The sequence below is a fragment of the Lycorma delicatula genome, chromosome 13 (genome assembly GCF_047948215.1).
Source record: "Lycorma delicatula isolate Av1 chromosome 13, ASM4794821v1, whole genome shotgun sequence".
NCBI lineage: Eukaryota > Metazoa > Arthropoda > Insecta > Hemiptera > Fulgoridae > Lycorma > Lycorma delicatula.
Genome location: NC_134467.1, coordinates 13,542,881 through 13,566,703, shown reverse-complemented (window position 1 = coordinate 13,566,703; position 23,823 = coordinate 13,542,881). Strand labels below are relative to the sequence as shown.

Below are 23,823 nucleotides of genomic sequence, written 5' to 3'. Positions count from 1 at the left end.
TAATTTGGATATTTCTTTGAAAATATTGCTTCGCCTCCAAATGCGGATGTCGTGGGTGCTACCAGGCCACTCATCTTCAACGCTTGTTATTTTCTCTTCTGCACAGCAGGTAAATTGAATGTTAAGGCTAGCATAGCCCTACCTATTTACGTAGGAATCACCAAATGCTTTTGGTTTTGTAATCTCTACGTGAGAGCAATCAACTGCTCCGATTACATTCGGCATTTTAAATAGATTACTCCATTTCTCTCTAACTTCTGCAATTTCATGTCCTGTTCGAGGGAAATGAATCCAGTCGGCGCTGAGTTAGAAATAACTTTTTTCCAGAAAATCATTGAATATTTTATTAACCGTAGTTCTATGAATACCGAAGTCTTCGACTACATTTTGGAATCCCGGATCTGATAGGCATCTGACAAATACTTCCATCGTGCATAGAGGACTTACGGCACCACCTCTTGCTTCATTTCTTTCTTCAAAAAATAATGTGGTTAAATATTCCATCGATTCCTTCTCAAAACGAAGCAGCTCCTTGTACCTATCATCGCTTAAAAATGTATGTTCTCTGTAGGTTTTATATTTACGTAATCTCATAAAAACAGCCATGTTTCTCCTTTAGTAGAAGCTTTCAGTATGTATCTAAGGTTACTTTAACATTCTACAGTAATTACTGATGGTTTTAAGTTATTGTAACCTTTTATTCACATCTTTTCCGTAAATACTGAAAAAAGTTAGTAATTGCGCGTAGTTTCAGTAAGTACTGATTAAGTAAAAGAAATACTGACCGGAAATTGTTCAGTTGAATATTTACTTATCTTTATTTTCTTAAAGTTAAGTATTTACTGAAAAAACCGTCAGTATAAGTAATTACTGATTTTTATTCACTTGGCCCATTGTCACAGAAAGAATTGCCTCGTAAAATCATGCGCAATTCTTTACGCGGTATTTTACTGGCGGAACTAGCGGATGATTCTGGAATCAACAGTTTGAACTTATGTTCGACGGTTAGTTAGCGCTCGTTGACCACCTGATTGTTTGTAATACGTTTTGTGTTGTTTGATCGTGTTTTTGCTGTTTTATGGTGAGTTACTGTATTGCAGTTAATTTGTAATTGATCTTGGTAAAGATTTTAATATACATCTCTAAAGTAGCTTTTTCAAAATCTTTTAGGTTATCCGCTTGAATCTTTAACCAGCACTGTTTTATGGAATATAATTAGTACGGTAAGATTTGTAGAGGTGTACGTACATCTTTACTTGGCTAGTTAAGACGTTCTTGTTGTACGTATAATTTAAAGATTACGAATTAGTTTGTTTTTTTATTTTCACACATATACACAGAATTGTGAATTCGTGTCGCATAGACATTGAATGTGTTGTGTTTTTTTTTATGAGCTGCTGCAATACTATATTCACCTAATTATGATCAGAACAATTTATCGTTGTTGTTAAGTGATTTATTCATAAAATAAATTATTTAATTGGGAAAATCTATGTAATCCTTAAAAGTTTAGTGTTTATACACGTGATTGTTGTTTACGAGTTACGTAATTTTATGTTTATGGTGAAATAAGAGAAGTTAAAAAAAAAGTTCTGGAAAAAACAGAATTAAGTTACAAGAGGATTTTGGTATGTTTAATATAATATGATAAAATATTGGCATCTCACAAGAAAATGATCACTGGTTTTTAGTGCTCAAAATTTAAATCTAAAATTATTTTTTTCAATTGAACATTGGGTTGTTAAGGATACATTAGTTATTGAATAAAGGAAATGGTAAAAATCCATAGCCATGCTAATGAACTAGCAGATAATCATGCCATCTACTTAGTAGATAACCATGCTGATCTAACACTAGTACTAATCTATTAGTAGATAACCATGCTACCTACTTAGTCATGTTAAAATTGGAGTGTACGTTTATTTATAGTGCATGTATATGCTTATTAGATGGGAGTTAGGACAGAAGCTAACAGGTATAGTTTAATCCTTTAAATGTTTTGGAATCATAAATTTATGCATTTAGTTATTTTGTTTATGCACATTTCTACTGTTAATTACAAGTGAAAATTTCTGTTGTAGATTTAGTTAAAGCCATTGCTTTAAATGTTCTAAGCATTGCTTAATAATAGCTAATTTTAACATTAATGTTCTCAGAAAACACCTTGACTTTTAAATCCCATAATATTGTAAAATCTTAGGCCACTGTTTGTTTATAAATGTTACTACTTCCGTTAGATTTGCCGCTAACTCAAAGATTAAAATAGTAGTATACCAACCAGCTTTGATCCAAGCCAGTTTGTAAGTAGGATACTTGAAAGTGGTTTGTTTGATCACTGTATATTACTGTTGAAAATAACAATAAAAAATCTGTTTGTAGAAGTTCAATATCAAGAATAATAGCTAATAAAAAGTTAAAGTTAAAATATGGTGCTCTTTTCATTCTGTTGTAAAAGTTTGTTTAGTTTGACTTACTGAAGTAAAGACAAAATTTTTTTATAGATTTATGCTAATGATGTGAAATATGTCTTAGCTGTAAAGTTTAAGTTTGTCTTGAGCATTGACTATGACAATATACTTTTATTTAATAAAGCGATATGCAGTCTCTCAAAACCAATCTTTTTCCTCATAAATGTTTTGTAAGTGGAGGTTGCAGAATTTTTTTGAAGATTAAATGCTAATAATGTGAAACATATTTGTTCACTGCTGAAAAGTTTTAATTTCTCTTCATTAAATTCTTTCCCGGTTATAAGAATTATTAATAATAATTTAAATGAAACCATTTCATAGATTAGGTAAAAATATTGATGTCAGTAAATACTGATGAAGTCATTAAATATAGATTTAACAGTGGTCTTTTGTTGGTGCTCTTGATTGAGAGTATTTTGTGATTTTTCAAGTTGTGAATGTCTTCAGAGTTCTGATGGAAAAATTTTCCTATGGCAATTTTTTTTAATTGGTTAACGTCCATGAATGAGAAAAAGTAATGGTTCTCTCGACAAACAGTCCATATAACAATATATATTTTTTATATGAATTTTCAGACTATTTCTTTTTTATTGTATATATATATATATATTAATAAACTCCCTACAGCCATAAATTATTCAAATTTATTATTTGGTAATGCAACTACATGCTACATCTGTGTTTTTAAATCGTGATTTTGACATCATGAGCCTGTGGTTTAAGGTAATTAACAAAACTAAATTAACCAAAAGAAACTAAGGTTTATTGGATTTGCCAGTGACTGTTTTGAATATACTAAATTTTTTCAGTGGAACATTAAAATAAAAATAAAATTTTGCTTAAAATGAACTTGTGTATAAATGCGAAAGTTTGTCTGTTTGTTTGCAGTATCACGCAAGAACCGACCAACCAACTGATGCTTGCATTCAGGATATATTTGTGTTATCCCAGGGAAGGTTTTAAGCCATAATTGAGGCCCTACTTGCCCCCCTTGGGGTGAAGTTGTGAATGAAAGATATTCATTAAAGAAACAAAATGTAATCCTTTTATTACTCCATTATATTTGTCACCATGGCAACAGAACTATAATGGTGTAGAATGACTCATTTTTTTTTCTAATGAATATCTGTAAAATATTAAATATTCATAGTACTACAGTTCTGTCTTAGTAATTTTTTTTTTTTCAAGTATTTGTAAAGTCTGTACATTTCCACTTCTTTTTTTCTTGTAGATAATTTTCCATCTATTTATTTATTTTCTTCTTCCTTCCATGTAGTTTTTCCAATCTTTTTCATTATTCTCTCTAAGAAGAGATAGAATCCAGGACGACCATAAAGTCCTGCTAAGGTGTAGCTGGATTTCATGAGAATAAATAACCAAAGAGGAAGATCGACACCTGGAGGTCTAATGCGGATATAAATATGAAAGTTTCTCATAACCAAGAAGATAACTAATGCATCGGGGATCCAGGGGGCGCAGTTCCCCTAGACAGTCAGGCAAGCAAAGCTAGCCCTGACTGGCTAGTTTTAATTATAAAACAGATTATAAACAAAAAAATAAAAAGTTTAATAGGTATTTAATTTTTTTCAATATTATACAATTTCCCAACCATTCAAAATTTTAATTTTTCAATTGGGATCTTTCCTAATTCTTTGGATCAAGAGATTCCTATTTGTATGTATGCAACGATTGCTGTCTTGGGATACTCCTAATTTATTTTTATGTGTACTTGCTATATTTTGTATAACAATTTTAATTCATTTACATAACAATTCAATATGTAGACCCTAGACAAGAATAAGTTTGTATTTATAAAAAAAATTGATTTTTTTGTCACATCAATTATTCAACTCGTTTGATGATATTCATCATTCCTTTAAAAAAATAAAAAAATAATTTTAGAATAGCTGGGAAATTATATGAGGCCCTACTTGCCCCCCTTGGGGTGAAGTTGTGAATGAAAGATATTCATTAAAGAAACAAAATGTAATCCTTTTATTACTCCATTATATTTGTCACCATGGCAACAGAACTATAATGGTGTAGAATGACTCATTTTTTTTTCTAATGAATATCTGTAAAATATTAAATATTCATAGTACTACAGTTCTGTCTTAGTAATTTTTTTTTTTCAAGTATTTGTAAAGTCTGTACATTTCCACTTAACCAAAGAGTTTTTTTTTTTTATAGATATAAAAATTCCTATCTGATTTAGCCAAATAGTCTTAAAAAAATTATCCTCTTTACAATGAAGAAATTATAGGATACCTAGAAGTCTAGGATGTTTATCTATGTTTAATGCAAAACACAAGTGATTAAAAACTATAAAAAATAATTTAGTCAGGAAAAATTTCAAACAAATAAACTAACAGCTTTTTATTAAAAAAACCTTTCTGCTGTGACACCCAGATCCTATTTAGTGCATCGTTCATCTAATCGATTATCAATTTAAGAACTATGTCTATTTAAAGTTTTATAAGCGAATAAATATGGTACTAATCTTGTGAAATAAGAGGATGGTATAAAAACAAACTGTAATAGAGGAAATTTAGAAAAAATACTGTCAGCTCCTAGGTATCGGTAGTGAAACTACCTCCCAGATATCTGTAGTTGATATCTATATTGTAAAAAGTGATATAAATACAACCCTAAAATTCAAGTAAATTGAAATACTGAAAGCATGCTTTTTTGAAAATTATTCACTTTTGGATATAAAAAAATGAGGAAAATTTAATTAGATTGTGTTATTAATGAAATAATAGTTTTACTAAAATGATAAATTGAATCTCTAAAATATACTAGAATTTGAAAATAGTCCCATAAAGAAATAATGAAACTTTATTCCTGGTCATGGTCTGGTATATTTTCACAGATTCCATTTTCCTCATCGCAGTATGTTGAAGTTCATCAAAATAAAATAAGTCATTTTGTTCTCGGTTACCTTAATTGCTGTTGGTTACCGAAGTATTATGCTTATCTGGCAAAATACCTTGTTAGTTATGTAGCCAAGTCTATTATTATTATGTCTGTAAACAGGATCGATTATTAACTATTTATCTTATCTAAGACCTATCACACGTTGGAGTGATGTCAACTAATAACCTCAACTAATCTCGGTTGTGTGTAACAGCTGATTGTAACATCAGTAAATCTGCTATCCAGTAGGCGTAAACACAGTGACTTTCATGTGTTTAAGTAGCTGAAGCAGGAGAGTTCGTATGTCAGAGTTGCGATATTGACCCGGAAAATACCTTCCTGGTTAGTTTATATGTATTCACACATAAATTTGTACATTACCGCCTTATGTTTGTTTATTATATATTTTACAATTAACTATGAAATTTTTTTTTAGGTATTTTATTCGTAATCTGCAAATTTTTGAAAGGCTATGGCTGATTACAGAGAAGGTTATTTAGCTAAAAATGAAAAAGAACTTATACATCAGATTAAAAATTATTTTAGCGATTTAAAAGTATGCGAATCTGATATCAGAGTTCCAACAACAATTTTGGTTGTTGAATTTTATAAATTATTTTTAAATGAATTTTACGTTGATGTCAATAATGTTATGCAGGTTTGTATGCTTATTTAAATATTGTTAATATCATATTTTTAATTTTTTAACATTTTTTTCATCATATATGGAATAACCCACCTGATTGATCTAGCAATGAACTCATTGTCGCAAAGCAGCCAATTTTGAAATCAAGAGTTCTAAGATTGAGTAAAGGTACTAGGATTTCGTACTTTTATAAGGATTTAAATACTAGACCGTGGATACTGGTGTTCTTTGGCAAGTGGGTTTCTACTAACCACACGTCTCAAGGGAACGGTCGGCCCAATCTGTTCAAGACTACACTTAATTTACATTCATATATATCATTCTCATTTATCCTCTGAAGTAATACCTTATGGTGGTTCTGAAGGCTACAGAAAAGTGAACTTATATGGAGTAGAAGTGAAAAGAATAGTCTGATAAACAACTTTCATTTAACAGTAAAACCACAGATTACTTTAAAACTGCAAACAAAGTACAGGCTGAAAAAATATTCAAAGCAAGGACTGTTTTGAAATTGATTGTTCTGCTTAATGCCATAAGTTAATATTAGATTAAATAATTTAATATATATCATTTTTTTAACAAATAATATTGAAAATCAACAGCAGAAAATTTAATAAAATCAATATAATAATGCTTGCTTTTTTTTTCTTTTTTCAATATACTTTTTATCAGTAATATAGGCAGGTTTCATGCGCAAACCCACTGGGTTGGTCTAGTGGTGAACGCATCTTCGCAAATCAGCTGATTTCAAAGTTGAGAGTTCCAAGTTCAAATCCTAGTAAAGGCAGTTACTTTTATACAGATTTGAATACTAGATCGTGGATACTGATGTTCTTTGGTGGTTGGGTTTCAATTATCCACACATCTCAGTAACGGTCGACCTGAGACTGTACAAAACTACACTTCACTTACACTCATACATATCATCCTCTGAAGTAACACCTGATGGTGATTCCCAGAAGTTAAACAGGGAAAAAAAGATTGCATGCGCAGCACACAGTCTCTGCCGTAGGATCTCGGTTCATGCACACATGTGTTCTCTTACACACAGGCTGTTTAAAAATGCAAGCAATGTTTTGCTCGTCGTATAATTTTGTACAGTTCATAACATAACTGAATGCATATCTTAGAATAAATAATCGAATGTAAATAAAATGATCTTTGCAGTAATAATTTTCAGTGTTTATTTTTCTACTGATCCAAAATAATTGTAGAATTAAGAACTTTTTTTTGTGTAGTTTTGGTTGTGTATATTATTATGCCGTGTAAGTTATTGATAAATACTACTGTAGGCATATTTATAATGTATGATTACAAAAGATATACATAGATAATTTTTTTCATAACGTGAATGATAAATCAGTGTCCCGGAAAGGAGTTATGATAAGAGAACAATCAACCTTTATTTCTTTTAGGCCTACTCTAAAAATAATTCAAATAAAATAAGAAGAGATTTATAATGAAATAGTTCATTGTTTCTTTTTGCAGCCCCTCTTTGACAAAATCGTCTTCTGAAGTTTTTCAGCACGACTAAAACACACTAACCCAGTTGTCAATGGTTGCACGTTCAGTAACATTCTAACATCCTTTATTTTAAAAGTATCATTTCTATCAGCAACATTTCTTTTAACCTGGGCCCACAGAGGTTCAGTTGGGTTAAATTGACCTATTTTATATTTTCTACTATGTTGAACAATATTTAGAAGATCAAGCTTAATGACTTAAGAACCAGGGTCAATGGTTTTTTTTCTTCTTTTAACTGTTCCCTTATATCAGATTTCTTTGTGTTGCTAGTCAGCACTTTTTCCTTATAGCTGTAATGGTAATTTGTGTTATCCATGACAATGACGCATCCTTCTTCTAATCCAAAATGCAACGCTATGAAAAAATCTGTAAAAACCTCTGCATTCATTTCGTCGTGAAAATCAACAGATTTCTTTGATAGAAACAGTAATTTAGCTTTATATTAAAACCATACCTGGCCGATTCAGCATTACAAAAAATTAAACAGGAACCCTCAAGCCACCTGTACTTTATGAATTTTGTCAAATATGATTTCTTGATTGGCTTTGGTTTACCCAAGTTTCATCTTAAATAATGATTGGTGTACTCAAGTTTCATCTAAATAAATAATAGGGTGTGGATTTTCTTAGTTTCAAATATTATGCATTTTTTAAAGGAATGCTTGTTATAATAAAACAATATCTTGCCTTTCCATTAAAAACTTTCTATCATCATTAAATTTTTTGAATGAAAATCCAAGATCCTTAAAAATGTTCCATAAAGACATCACACTACCACTATAGTTAATTTTCTCTTGTAAAGTGTGTTTGTGAATGGTAGGATACTCCCAATGGTTATAGAACTCGAGGATGGTTCTACAGATCATGTCCTTATCAAAATCATTCCAATCTGTTTTGGTAAGGACAGGGTTTATTATGCAGTTGTATTTTTTTTTTCAGAGAAGAAAAAGAATGTACACTTATTTTTTGCTATCGGCTTTCCTTTTATTAGTGTACTTATTACGCTCTGCAGTAATTCGCTCAACAGTTCTGACATTGCATTGGAAAAATACTCACAAAATCATCACTGGAATTTTTTAAATGTTGAAAATAACAATAAATATTTTTACAATGTTCTTAATCTGACTTCTTAAATCAGATGAAACTACAGACTTTTTAACAATAGACCCCACACATGCATGTGCACACACACACACACACACACACATACAAAAAAAAAGGTTACTTTCTAGGAATTTAAATCCACTTGTGCTTTATCTGAATGACAAATATACTTTTTAATGTTTGGTAAAGTAAAAGTTCAAATATCTTTTTTTTGGTTTCTATTATTTATTTTTTCTAAAAAATGTTGGATTTTCTTAATATATCTCTATCTTTTAATAACAAGTTTTTTGGTTTGTATTAATTTTTTTTGTTGGAATTCATTATTGTTGTGTATCGTGACAAGTCTCCTAAAAATATTCTCTCACCCCCTCCCACTCCTATCCCTTAACTCCCACCCACTAGGTATTTTTGTTTTTGAAATGATTTCTTAATTGATTTATTGAATGTAACTTATTTTCAAAATTATCCCAATGATTAACAATACTTTGTAAGTGTTTAAAAAAATGTTTAAAAAAATTGGGGTACTGATTTGGTACCCCAAATCAGTATTTATTCCTTTTTTCTTTTTGATTGTTTTGTACTTCTTTTTGTAATTGTCTTTGATTATATTATTCAGGTGTTCAAAAAGTGACACAACCTTATGAGAAAATGAGCAAGTTACAGTAGTTGTTGCAAGAGGGCTCCATTATACGATTCACATAATTGTATGTGATGACGCATGCTCTTAAACACATGTTGTAACGTCTTAATTGCTGTGACACATTGTTCAATTTTTCTCTGCAATTTGGGAACAGTGTGAGGATGAGTTTTGTAAGCAGCATCCTTAGTATTCCCACAAGAAAAAGTCAGGAGAGGATAAATCTGGAGGCCAAGGGGACCATAACCCCTTCGAAATCACTTGTCCATGAAAACACTGATAACACTGAAGTCATAGTGTGAAAACACTGGAAGTGGAAACACTATGACTTCCAATCATAGTGTTGTTGGCAGTATACTGTAACATTGTACTGCTGAAACCATGTGTATTCTAACCGGTTTGCAGGTATAGTATTTGCAAATTGTTCCATCATGTGTATGTAGCGCTCAGTGTTCACTCTGCCATGAAAGAACGTCATCAAGATTCACTTCGTGATATCGCACACCAAACACACCCGCTTTTCATGGGGCTGATGTAAACCATCTTTTGGATTTTCCATACACCAAATGTGTAAATTCTGTGTAGTGTACAATCTACAGTAATGTCTCATTACAAATTAGGTCTATGGAACATTAGTATCAAATTATACTTATAGGCCTATACTAATAGTAAGCCTATTTATCGCTCTACAGTATTGTAAACTTTACTAAGTCAACGATTCATAAACTGTAATTAAAAATATATTTCTCCTCGGATTTAAATTATAAAATTTTTTTCTGTATTACATTCATAAGTTATCTATATATCAACATTACTTCTTTATTTGCCTCGTGCATTCAGGCACTTATCATGTAGGACTTCAGCTTTTGCAGACTTTCATTAAAGAACTCCAATCTAGGGTACCCAGCTGGTTGTTAACTTCATTCGTATTCTTTAACTTTAGGGATCTGTGGAAACTGTTTTATTAAACATTGCTTTGGCTGTTGGCATTTCACCCTATCTCATAACGTTAAATATCTGGAATTCTATTCCACGAGATATTCTGGGTGGTTGTGAAACTCGTTTTAAAAATAAAACCTGTTTTACTTATTTATTGTTGATTTATTTTTAAGTGTAATTTATGAATTTAATTTTTGCATATTCTCTGTATTTTATGTTGAATCTTTTAATATTTGATGTGCACATTTTGTTGAAAATTTTTTTTTGGATGGTTTTTGAGCTTTTCTCTTTTTAATTTTATTTTATGTAGTGTAATTAACTTTATATTTAATGTTATGAATAAAGATTTATTGAAAAATTTACCAAATAAAGTTTTACTGTTTACTTCGTTATTTATTAATCGGCTAAAGAAGCCATTTATTTATTTTACGTTTAATGTAATAGTGTGTCTTTTCTTATTCAAAAAGTTCTGGGTTTGAATCTTGGCTAGGATTGGCATTTTTCACATGCTTGAATCTTATAGTTTTAATGAATATTGTTCTATAATAAAAGTAACGTATGAAAAGTTGCATAAAATTAACTTACATTTTTGTGACATCAAGTTTTACCTCTAATATCAGCCTACCATTTTGATTTTTTTTTTTAATATACATTTTTCTGTTTTAGTTTTTGATTAAAAATTGGAAGTGTGATACAACTTACAACTCAGTTACAGTCATAAAATCAATTTGTCACACAGCAACAAATTATTTTTGATAATCAATTCTTTTGTATAAACAAATATTTATTAAAGGATTAGAATATGAGAAACTTCTATTATCATGTTAGTCATTTACAATAAAATGTCTGTTATTAATTAATTTTAATTATTGATATCGCTTTGATTTTAGATTCAAATGAACCAAGCATTAGTGGAAAACACTGATATGTATTTAGACTTAATACCTTTACTTAATTTGACTGCTGCAATTAAGAAGTTTCAGATTCCTGCATTGAAAGACTTCAGCGTTTTCGATCTTACTAATCCGAGTAAGTGTATTTGGTTTAATTATTATATCAATTAATGATCTTGTAATTAAACAAATTTGCAGCTGATGAAATATCTTCACCAGTTCAAAATTTACCTTTCAGTTGTATTAGGCTGACCGAGTTTCATTCAGTTATTTCTGCAGTAAGATACCTACACTTTTATTGCAATATTACCCTCTTATTTGTTCTTGTACTGATGGTCACAGTTTGCAGCAGGGTCAGAGAGTTCAAGGGTCACAATTTTCAGAAAAGGATTGCATTTAATTTCAGTATGAAAGAAATTTCAGTACTTACGTATTAACGCCAACGCAGCTACAGCTTTATTTAAAAACAAAGTAGTCAATCGGATTTTGGTGGAAAATGGGCCAAAACAGATTCAAAACAGAATATAAATGGTTATTTATATTTATTTATTTTATAAATATAATTTAACCAAACTTAACCTACGTTCGCTTCCCTCGCTAACCTTGACTAATTAACATAATTTTTTGAGTGTTTATTTAATAAATTGGATTATTTAAATAATAAATAATTGCAATAATTACTGAATTTATTCAATAAATATTACGGTATTAATTAGTCAAGGTTAGCGAGCCAAACAGCTACGATGCAGATATGGAGTGGTGAACAGCCTATTTTTGCTGTAAAAATATATTATACAAGTAGTAGAAGGTTTTTGCCTGCTCAGTGTACTTTTTGTACTCATTTTGGCATTCATTATAAATGCCCAGTTCTGTTTACCCATGCTATCATTGTCTAAGAAAACAGGTGAGAGAACCCCAAAAAGGTAGGTGGAAAAACAGTTTGTAGTCTGATAAACATAGAGATTGAAGGAAGAAGGCCTTGTCTCAGCTTGTTGACGTTTTTTAATAATTGGACTTTTTCTTTTGTTAGAACCGCTTTACAGAAGATTTTATGCCAAGATCTTCATTACTGTGCTTACAAATGCTTTGAAAGAAGGTGATTGTGCAAGGTCGTAAGTAATATGCTGCTTGTGTTAAATGAAAACGAAGGGTTGTTTACGACTTCTGAACGAGTGATGAGTTTAATTTTTGTCTATCCAGCTTAACAAACAAAATTTCCATTATTGGTCTGATGTAACCACATTGTCAAACCCTTTACAAAAAGCCTCCTCCACAGTTGTACATGACTGAGTATCCACTGAAACATCAGTGTCCACCCATGATTTCCCAGGCTTTTCAGTTTTCTTCTACACCCAACTGTCCTCTGGCAGTCCGTTTGGGTGTTGCATGATAGATTATGTATAGCGGCTTGGGAGTCGACCAAAAGCACTGCTTTCAAAGGAGAAGCTAGCTTTTCCAGTTCGGCCGCATTGGTATGCACTGCTTCAACTTCGTCATCATAATTGCTGAGAGGGGCACCTACTAAGGGGGGCTATATGTCCCTGAAAAAGACGGCAGTAGTACCCAGCCCCTGTTTCTGCACTGTTTTAAATTGAAGATTCGTCAGTGTAGACGTGAATTCACTCATCCTCCTAAAATATGGCAAGAGTTCTTCTTGAGGAAAATTGTTAATGATTTTTATACTGATTTGTGGTTATTCTATTTATCTTGCAATTTAACACACCGATGGTTTATTATATTTAATAAAAATATATTTATTACCACGTACATGTAAAAAAATAAATAGCTTCTGCTATATGAGAACGCGTATGTAAAGCATGGTTAACACAGATTAGACTTGAACAAATTTTTTGCATTGTGTATTAGCTACTCTAGACATGGATGTGTATTTTATTAACCAAAGTTTTTTTTTTTGTAGGTAAACTGTACATGAAATTTATAAATTGCATATTGAATGTATACATTTCTTGGTTCTGTATTTGTAACTTGTTAATGTATTGTAACATAAATAAGCGTGTTTTATTTATTAATAATTAATTTAGAATGTAATATTTCTGATTTAGAACCTAAACGCACGTTTAATCAAATGGCACACGTCATGCATTTTGTTTATTTTGCTGATTCAAGAGTTGGTACATTGGAACCAAAGTTGAATAAAATTAGAGAAAAGGCTTTAAGAAAGCAAGAATTATTAGTCAACATTGATAAACTAAAACAACAGGTTAATAATAGAGCAATAGAAATGGCTGAAAAGAAGACTGGATTGAAAGATGTCAGTAAATAATATGTAATAATAATATGCAATAGTGTTGTGTTATTTTTGGCAAATTGTTGAAATTATGCTGATGAGCTTATATATATATATATATATATATATAAAATTTATCAGCTAGTGATCAGGCTATGCTTTTTTTCCATATGTTGTAAATTTCATCTTATTTTCAACTTATTTTTGCCATTAAATAAGTAATGTGTAAATAGAAAAATGTAATCATATTATCTATGAAAAATTCAATATAACGGAATTTGATATCTAAAAAAAAGTCTCTAAACACTGCAGATCTAACCAGCTCCTTCATCGGTTTGTGATTTATAACAATTAGTTTATTAACAAAAATGGGACAAAATATTGAAAATTATTAGAAAGAAATACAAGTGCATAAAAAATATATTTATTATATATATCATGTGTACAAAATGTAGGTAGACATTGTAATCCATTCAGTATAAAATAATTAATTATATTTCAGTGGTCTGTGGATTTGAAACTTTAGAAGTGTGTGTTGATTTTTTGTTTATAATTCAGTCCTGGCATCAATTTTTTTGTCAAACCATTTTTTTTTTTTATTCTAATCTGAGTAATTACATTTTTATTCTCCAAATTTATAAGTTTGTAAATGTTTTTTTTTTTTTTTTTTGTTATGAAAGAGCGGGCATCAACAACTATAGTCATTAACCCAGTGGAATTTGGTGCTTGTAAATGTAACACATTCACTATCGACTTTTCATTAGTGTATTAACATTACGTGCTGAATTACTTTTTTGTTTTTAACTCACTTTATTGTACTAGTTTTCAACATTTATGTAAGTCTTGAAATAAAAAATGTTTGAAAAACCCAAAAAAACAAGCATGCACTAGTGGTTGTGCACAAGAGACGAAAAAGCACCGGATTTGTACCATCTATACTGAATACTCATTTGCGCATGGTTGAGCTCAATGGGATCTTATGAAAGAAAGACCCAAGCGTTTGGATTCTACTTATAAAAAGTCTATTAAATTTACAGTAAATCCTCACTGTATTCTGTATATCAATAATTGATTTAGAGTTTTTTATTTTACGTTTGTATCGGTTAGATTAATTTACAGTTTATTCTCATCCGATTTCATCTATCACTTGACTTGCTTATAACCGGAAAATTAGTTTTTACATAAATTCCTCTGAATATTTATAATAGATCTGTATCACGTTATCTACTATACTAGTATAGTACGTGATACAAACGTGCTACAGAGTCAACAGTAACATGCTAACATCCATCAGTAGAGATAGAAAAGTTGCTGTATGATCACAATTATGTGCGTGGTCAGCAGATTGCATGTATGTGTAGAACCACACACCTGCAAGTGCTCAGCACTGATTGTGTTAATAGAAATTTCTGTTTCTCATTCTTATAAAAGATTTTCTTACATGCTTGCTCATCATATTCTATATGAACTTATTTAGTTATAGATGTTATTTGAATTTATTTTAATTTTAACCAGAAGTATCTGATTTCACCCAGCTGGTCATCTTCTACAATCACTGATAGAAATTGTAAATATTGTTCTCTGAAAAAATTTACAGATCTGAATAGATACAAAATACAATTTTTATACATTTTATTTTAGTTTAAGCAAACAGAGCTGCATTTTAATAATTTTACTCTTAGAAAATAGAAATCCAATAGCAGAAGCCAAAAAATGTTTTCAAAGATACTTGCCCGGAACTTCTAATTTTTTTAGAATTGTGAGGGATGGGTTGTTTTCATTTTATAAACATAGCAGATAATTTAACTGCCGGAGATTTATGATTTGTAACCCTTGGACAGGTCACATGAGACAATTGTTGTTTCCTATATTATTCCCAAACCCATTTTTGATTGTGTGGACCACAGTACTTTTACGGGAATTAAAATGCTTACTCATGGTTCTGGTCATACTTCTATAGACAGATTTTAAAGGGTGAGAGTTACATACAGACATGGCAAAGTTAACGCCTAAACACTTATGTAGGAAAAGGTCTACCAGTTGGAAAATTGTTAAAATGTGCTACAAAATCTCAAAATAGAGAAAAATCTCAAGAATAAAGAGATAACAAGAAATGATGAATCATAAGTGTTTGAATATGATTTTGAGACAATATGGCACAAAAAATTCTCATCAAAAATAAAACATGCATAAGCAAATCTAGATTGAAAACGATTGTTTTTTTACTTATTACTTTTTTTATTTACATTTTTTAAAATTTTATTTATTATATATATGTATTTTTTATTTATTTTTTTACTTTACTTTTTACCTATATTGTTTCTTTACTACATCCATGGTATTTTTACCAGGAAAGGCAGTTGAGTCATGTCTTTTAGTTAAACAGATCTCATGAGCCTGAAGGAAAATTGTAGTTGGTGTTGCACATTATAATATGTTATCTCACATTATGCTTTCAACTCACGAGTATATATATATATATATATATATATATATATGTTAGCCTACTTCTTTCAATTTAACTGCGGAATGAGTTAAAACCTATATTTCATATAGAGTACTAGTTAATTTTTCAAATTCGTACATAAATTGTTGATTCTTCAAAATATAGACAAGGAATGATTCCAATATCTTTTCGGATTATTATAAGGGGCAGGTTTTATGGGTTAGATTGACTAATTGGAAGATAATCATCACTTTTTAAAAAAATAAGTAGAGTTACATATATTTTATAATATTGCTGTATTTGGATCAGAAAATTCTTTTAAACATTAAAATTAATAATTTCCTACTTAGAATTGTAATCTTCATATTATTTTAATTATAAAAGTGATCTTCTGTTTGAAGAATTTTTATTTTTATTCATAATTTTTTTTAAATACTGAAGAAATAAAGCATCTCCCAGCCCTTGTCATGTACATCTTATAAGAATAGATGAATCGATAACTTTTGAACATATCAATGTAATTACCGAATTAAAGAATTAACAACTCATTAATCTTAACCTCTGCAGTTTTTTGCTTGTGGAGCATAAAAAAGGATTCACCTTTTTCTTATGTGTATTGTTGTTCTCCTGCTACTCATTTTTTAAGGTTTCTTATTTTATATTAAGTTAGGAAATGTGGTGTTTTTTGTGTTAATTTCCAAAAAGACTGCAGTCACTTAAGTTGCATTATTTTATGTAGTGTGGATGTATTAGAAAGTTTTTAAAAAAGTATTAAGTCATATTTATTGAATAATTGCTCATTTGATGTTTTTTTTAGAGAAATGAGGAAATCGGTAGATTGACTTCAGAGATTGTTGAAATGAATCATGAATCAGAAATTTTAACTGAAAAGTTAAATAACTTGAAGCTAGAATATAGTAAAGTAAAGAGTTCCTCTAAGAAATTGGATGCAGAGCGTCAAGTGGTCAGAAATTAGTTTCTTTTTAATTTTTATTATTATCTTTAACTTTGTTGCTTTTTGATTACTTTAACGCCTTTTATTTTATTGAATTGTATTTGGCTGATAATTATGTGTTTGTTCACGTGTGCAAGTATTTCATGAATGAGGTTTATATCTTTTTCTGTGCTGTGTTTGGCTGGTGAGTGTATTTTTGCGATGGGGATTTTTTCAGCTTTTGGCTGCGTTCTTTCTTTTTTATATTACTCATGTGTTTGTGTCTGGATCAAGTAGGAATGTAATTTAGCGAGTAATGACAGCTTTAATTTTGTAGGGAAATTCAGTTTTGTATCTGTTTAAAAAAAAGAATCAGTTTCTGAAACATAAAAAATGTTGAAAAAACATTCTATTAAGAATATGTCACATAGACACGCTTTAGTTGGTATGCTGCATTTTTGGCTGAAGAGCATGGAAGATGTGATGAGAGCGGGTCGATCGAGCGTATTAGCAAGTTTTTTAACAACAGTGCGTCATCATTTTAGGAGATTGTTGTATTCGTGTGGGGTAGCCAGGGGAACTGCAGTATCTCTAAAAGCAGTGCACACAATATTCTGAATGAGTGAATGCATACAAAATGTATTTATGTCATTGGGTTCTGTGGCTCTTTATCACCTGACCAAATGAGGTACTACATATGAAGAATTATTGGGTTGCTACAAGAAGGAAGGAACATGTTTTTTTGTTAATGCAAAAAATCAAGTTTTGGATTTTCCATTATGATCTTGAGATGGAACTAAGCTTCCTATAGAAGTTGACTTCTTCACTACCTCAAAAAGGAACAAGAGCTGCATGCAGCACACATCAACTCATAATGATCACATTTTTTGTTTGTTAAGGATTCATTCACAAACATCAGGTACATTCAGGGATGACTAAATATCCTCTGGCACAACATGTAAATGTTTTTTCGAACTACTTTTGAGCTGTCCTTGTACGTTATTCACCAAAATGAATTGTTTAATGTAATATTTAATTTCCTAATAAAATAAAAAATTTGTATAATTATTTGATTTGTTATGAAAATGATGTAAAACAGCGGTGCAAATGCAGATTGATCATTGTTTACTTTGTTTAACTGTGCAGCAATTTAAGTTGAAAAAATTAGCAACGAATCACCAGCCAAAAGTAAAAATGTTTTACTATTATGTATACTTCACTTTCAACGCTGATGTATGTTTTTTTCTCATTTAAACCAATTTTATTCCTAGATTGACCGGTAGGTTAGAAGTTGTTAAAGCTGTGAAATTCTGTGTTATTTTGAATGGTGTACTGTTCATTCACATTTTAGACCGTTCTTAATTACTAATCTGTAAAACGATCAACTACTACATTTATTCACCAAATTATGTTATAAACAATTAACTTGACAAAATCTTTAAATATATTATAGGATTGGCTGACATAAGAATACATTTGTGTTTATAGCGTTTACAGCAAATTGTGTTTATAGATTACTGTTACAAATTATCTTGTACTAAAATTCCTACAATTAATATCAATTATTTCACACGTACAGCTTTTAAAATGCCGGACTTATGTGATAAATATAACATGCATTTATGCTTTGCTTCTAAAAATTAAATTTGAAGGCTGTCTAAATTCTTTTCATGGTAATTGTTTTTAGCATGGCTAATGCAGATGTTGGGACTATTTCATCAAAAATTTTATTTAAAGAAGACAAGCCAGTAGGAGAGAAAGTTTAAGGCTGAAGAATAATATGGATAAAGGATAAATCGCTAAACAACAAAACTATGTAATATTGAAACGGAACAAAAATAATTAGGAAGATGTCTTAATTCATATCACAAGAAAATAAACGAACATGGCAAGTTAAAAAATGCTTTGCAGGAAATCAAAAAGCAAGAAACAACGATAGTAAAGATTGAAAATGAAAATGAACTGCCAAAGACTACTGAATGATCTATATTTGAAACCGGATGAAACTGAACATTTCAGCAGGAATACTTTTGATATTTTGGGAATACAGGAACAAACGAATATGTCGTCAATATGGTGAAGGCGATAGAACATGCAACGGGTATTTAAATAGATCAATTGATGATTGATACCTCTCCTCACCACCTTTATGAAAACAAGAACAAAATAGAGCTACCGGCAATTATTTTTAAATTTTTTTGCAGTTCAGACAAAGAACTGATATTACAGAAAAAGAGAACAACACTTGACTCTTTTGCTTTCTGAACAGTCTATATAGATGAGAATCATAACTTTACTAGAAGAAAACTTCTATCTGATGCAAGGAAGGTGAGAAAAAACACTATATAAATTATTTGGGTCAAGAATGGAGTAATATTTGTGCATGAAGATGAGAGAAGTGTTGGATGCAGTGATGATATTAAAAAAATGAAAGTATTTGTGTGTATTATATATTTGGGTTGTTATTATTAAAGTTATTTAATGGTGTTTTGTGTTTTATGATAGCTCATTGAACATTTATTATCTGAATTTGTTTGGTCTACACTTCAAGATACAAGAATTTTCATTACAAGTTTTAGATAATGATTACGATTTATTATGTTTAATTGAAATGTTTTTATAATTTGATATCAAACACTGTGAGTTGTTTCATTTTCATTTTACTGTATATCGGAAAGATAGAGATATTGATTGTTCCAATATTTTCTCTTATTAAAGAGATTGTACTTATTCAGCTCTCAATATTGTGACTAAAAGTTAATGATTAGTTTCAAAAATTTTCCTTTGCTTAACAAGTTTTGTGATAACTTTAAGAAAGCGGTTTTTCATAACATGTGTAGGCTATCGAATCAGACTGACTTAAATACATTGAAAACATTTAGTGATGTAAACTTAGCATCGGACTGGTTTTACAGTAAAATACAAGACATTCAATATTCAAAGGACTTATTCTGTATAATATGATATCAAATTAGATTAAATTATCGTATCGTAATTATATTACCTCCATATAATGCCTACGAATATATTTTATACCATAAACTATATTCTCGTGTAAAATCATTTATTTCTGTAAAACAACATGAATTTATGTGACAACGGTCTACTTCTTCAAACTTAATCAACCTCGTGCAATATGTATCAGAGAATTTTGATACATCAGGATAGGTGGTTGTTATTTACTTGGATTTTGCCAAGGCTTTTAATAATGTAGATCGTACTGTATTACTAAAAAAATTCAAGCCATTAGAATCTGCAATAATTCTCTTTTACTACTTGACATTATCTAACAAACAGACAGCAGTATTTTAATGTAAAAAATTTAATTCTAGGAAATTTTATGTTCACTCAGGGGTATCTCAGGTCTAATTTAGGTAATTTATTTTTATAATTTTAATAAATAATATTTGTACCTGTATAGAGAGTTCTGAAGCTCTTCTCTTTGGAACATTTTTTTAAGTCCGTGAATTCCTATGATTATAATAAATCTTCAAAATGATATTAATAAGGTTGCTGAATGGTGTAAACAAAATCGATTAAATCTTAGCATAGATAATGTAAATGCATGCAGATAACTCATAAAAAGAGATAATGTGGTTTAGTTATAATATTAAAAACATAAAATTCTGAAGGTGCAGGAAGTTAACGGACTTGGAAATTGTACTCCCATCAGACTTTAAATTTGAATCGGACGTCAGATCAGTGATTAGTAAAGCATATAAAAATATGGGATTATTATTAGAAATATTTTTTTTTTTATGTCAAATCTGACAATTATCAGTTTACATTACTCATTTGTTAGGTCTCATTTAGAAGGTAATTCTATAGTTTGTAATACTACAAATAAAACTACATAGGAGACTAATTGATAATGTTCAGATAAAAATGTTGAAGTATTTGTATTTCAGAAAACATAGTCTGTCCTTTCATGATTCATCGAGTGAATTTAGTGAAGGAATTTATGTTGCCTTCTTTGCGGTAATATAGAAATCTAGCAGGTTTATATATTTACATAGAATCATTAATGAATCTGTGAACAACTATTGGCTGTTAAGTAAAATAGATTTATATGTCCCTGCTATTATGCACTCTTGGCAAATATTCAGTATGCCTAGAGCTCATACTTTAGAGTACATGAATTCACCATTATTACTTATAATAAAAACTAATTAAATTTGTACATTTTTAACGTTACTATCAATGAATTTTTAAACACGATATCTACATATTATCAAAGATTTAATCGACATGCTGTACTGTGCTGAATTCCAGTGTATTGTCACTAATGTTTCATGAATACAATTTTTTTGTGGTTTACTTTAAATTTTTGTCTTATATTCAATCAATAGTATTCTATTGATTGAAGAAAAACCTCTGTTCACAGATTTATTCAAGATGAGTAATTCTAGTTAGTAAGTTATAACATAGATATATAATTATATTATTATGATTGTATATGTGAACGTTTAGGTGCACTGCAGGTGGATTTGTTCTGTTGTGTACTGATGATTGAATGAATAAATAAAATTACACAGACACGTGTATCTAAACTACAAACAATAAGCATTGTGCTTTATATCTAGTGACCAGGTTTTTCAACATCATAGATATAAAAAAAAATTGACATTGCATATTTGCTTTATGTGGATGGATTAACTGCATGCGTGCAACATTTATAAAAAATAAATTCATTGAACTTCATCCTTGCATTAGTTTTAGGATAATTTATGGGTGTTGCTATAATGTTGGAGATACTTGAGCAGCTATATCTTACTATAGCTAATGCAGTATTTATTCGTCAAAATTAAATTTAAATTTGATAAAAAGTAATCGATAGTATGCCGAAAAACTATTAAATTTTAATATCATGTTTACATAATAATGCAGTAAATTATAAAAATATCACAGGATTGAAATAATTACCTGTGTAAAATAAAGTTTGGTATTTAAATTGCTCAGAAATCGGTCAGTTACGGGAACTACAGTGGTAAAATCTATACGATCGTTTCAAAAAATTTAGACTCGCTTTTACATTTATATTTTGTCATTCGAGAAGCTTAAGAAAATAAAAACGACTTCATTTTTTTTTAGCAATAATTTACTTTCGTATTAGTTTCTGTTAACATTTTTCTGCTTGCAATTATTTTTTTCATTTTGTTTAAAATGTTAGATTTATGTATTAAAAAACTCACTGCAACCCATGAAGTCGACAACTGTATTGAAAACTTCATTCATTACTGATTATTCATGAATTCTAAAACTCGGTTAGGTACGGCTCATATCTTTTCATACATTCTTGAGGCCTCTCCTTCAAGTTCTAAATCTCTTCCTCCAGGATCTCCAAAGGAATCTGATTTCACGAGTAGCAGCAAGTTTCAACTCATATTAGAATTTATTTATGCATGTGTGTACACTTCAAGAAAGACCCATTAAAAATAAATATACCAAAATGTCTAGGAAGCATGCTCTCTACAAGATGAAAGCTTCAACTGTGTTGTGACGGTTTGGTTTAGACAAATAGTCCAGGAAGTGGCAAGATGCATGATGAAACAAAAATGTCCCGCATTAGTCACAGTAGAGAAGATGATTAAAATGGTTTTTCATTGTGCTAATTGCACTTCTTTTAAAGCCACTGAAATGCAGTGAATATTTGATCCTACAGCTGACACCTTTACTCTGTTTACCTCAGAAACCAGTTGCATAATAAATATAGTTATTATCTAAGAAAGTAGCTGTTTCCTTGTGCCACCTGCTTTATATGAATAAATACAAATACGTTATAAGTATCAATTTTATTTTTAAATATATTTTTAACTTAAGAAAAATTAGTCAAATTGTTTTAATATGTAGAAGTGCTAAATGTTTTTTAATTTGTTGATTTCAGCTTGAAAATGATGTAAATGAGTTTAAACGTCAAGTTAATGAAATGAAAATTATTGAAAATCAAGAAGATCAACCTTTAGCGACCTTAAGCACTGCGATTTTAGAAGAGAAAGTGAAAGATAGTACTGAGAAATGTAAAGAAATGAGAGAAACATTAATTAGCAAACAAAACACATATGAACTACAAACAAAACAATATGAAGCGCAAACTATAAGAAATGAAGTGTTAAAAGAAATTACACACTTAATTGAAGAGAAACTGTAAGTTGTAATTTTCTTGATTTTTGTAGTGTTAATGTTCAATGCAGAAAATGCATAATAGGATCAAACTTTCTCTTCTTGCAGTTACTTTATTGTAGATCTTATTCATTATTTATTTTCAGGCAGTCCACTGTACTTTTAACACAAAATTTGTGGTGTAGGTAAAATATAATTGACATATTTAATGAACAACTGATCTTGGAATATCTAAATATGCGGCGGTGAGAAAATTAACTTTTTTTTTTAGATCTTTAAGAATTCTATCAAACTTCTGAGATATATTATGAAAAATGGCATAAATATGTGTGAAAAGACTTGCAATAAGTTTAGTGATATCATGATCTTGGATCAGATGATTTCTCATAACCCTCAAATTCTTTTATATTAAAAAGGTGACTTTTAATATGTTTGAAGTTATAATATTAAAATAAAATAAATTGATGTTAATTTATTTTATACATTGATTTAATTTTATACATTCAATTTATTTTATTGATTTCTACATAGAAATCAAAATATAGAGAATTTTGATTATTTTAAAGTGCGGTTCACCAAATTTGCAGTTGTAAAGGTTAATTTTACTTGGTGTTTATTCATTCTAAAATTTGTGGTATCTAAACTGCCTTTTGCAAATCCTAATCTGTAATTAAATTTGTCAAAGCAGAAGGTTTTTATATAGCTAAAATTGACCATGGGTTGTAAATAAAATCTATACAATGAGTTAAGGAAAGTTATAGTAATGGTGCGATTTAAATGAAGGGACACAAGCGATCGTGATCGAAAGATCTGTGGGACCCTAGTATTCAGATGAAAGGTTAAACATCAGCCACTAGGCTCTAACAAATAATGCAAATCATCAAGAAATTCAATGTTACTGCCTGAATTTCTAAATGGTACTTTTGATAACTTTCATTGCACCGAGAAC

At 29.8% G+C, this 23,823-nt stretch overlaps 1 protein-coding gene across 2 annotated transcripts in view; it reads left to right on the top strand.

Annotated features, from left to right (window-relative positions):
• The first annotated feature begins 972 nt into the window (after positions 1–972).
• Positions 973–23,823, top strand: part of LOC142333819 (uncharacterized) — a 34,684-nt gene continuing 11,833 nt past the window's right edge. Inside the window, exons 1-6 of one of the 2 annotated variants that reach the window (XM_075381359.1) lie at positions 973–1,081; positions 5,821–6,042; positions 11,124–11,262; positions 13,190–13,398; positions 16,638–16,784; positions 22,639–22,898. In XM_075381359.1, the coding sequence (XP_075237474.1) occupies positions 5,857–6,042; positions 11,124–11,262; positions 13,190–13,398; positions 16,638–16,784; positions 22,639–22,898 (941 nt within the window). In that variant the 5' untranslated portion in view covers positions 973–1,081; positions 5,821–5,856. Of the gene's footprint in view, positions 1,082–1,834; positions 1,976–5,820; positions 6,043–11,123; positions 11,263–13,189; positions 13,399–16,637; positions 16,785–22,638; positions 22,899–23,823 lie in introns of those variants that run through there. The other variant, XM_075381360.1, reaches the window with a different exon arrangement.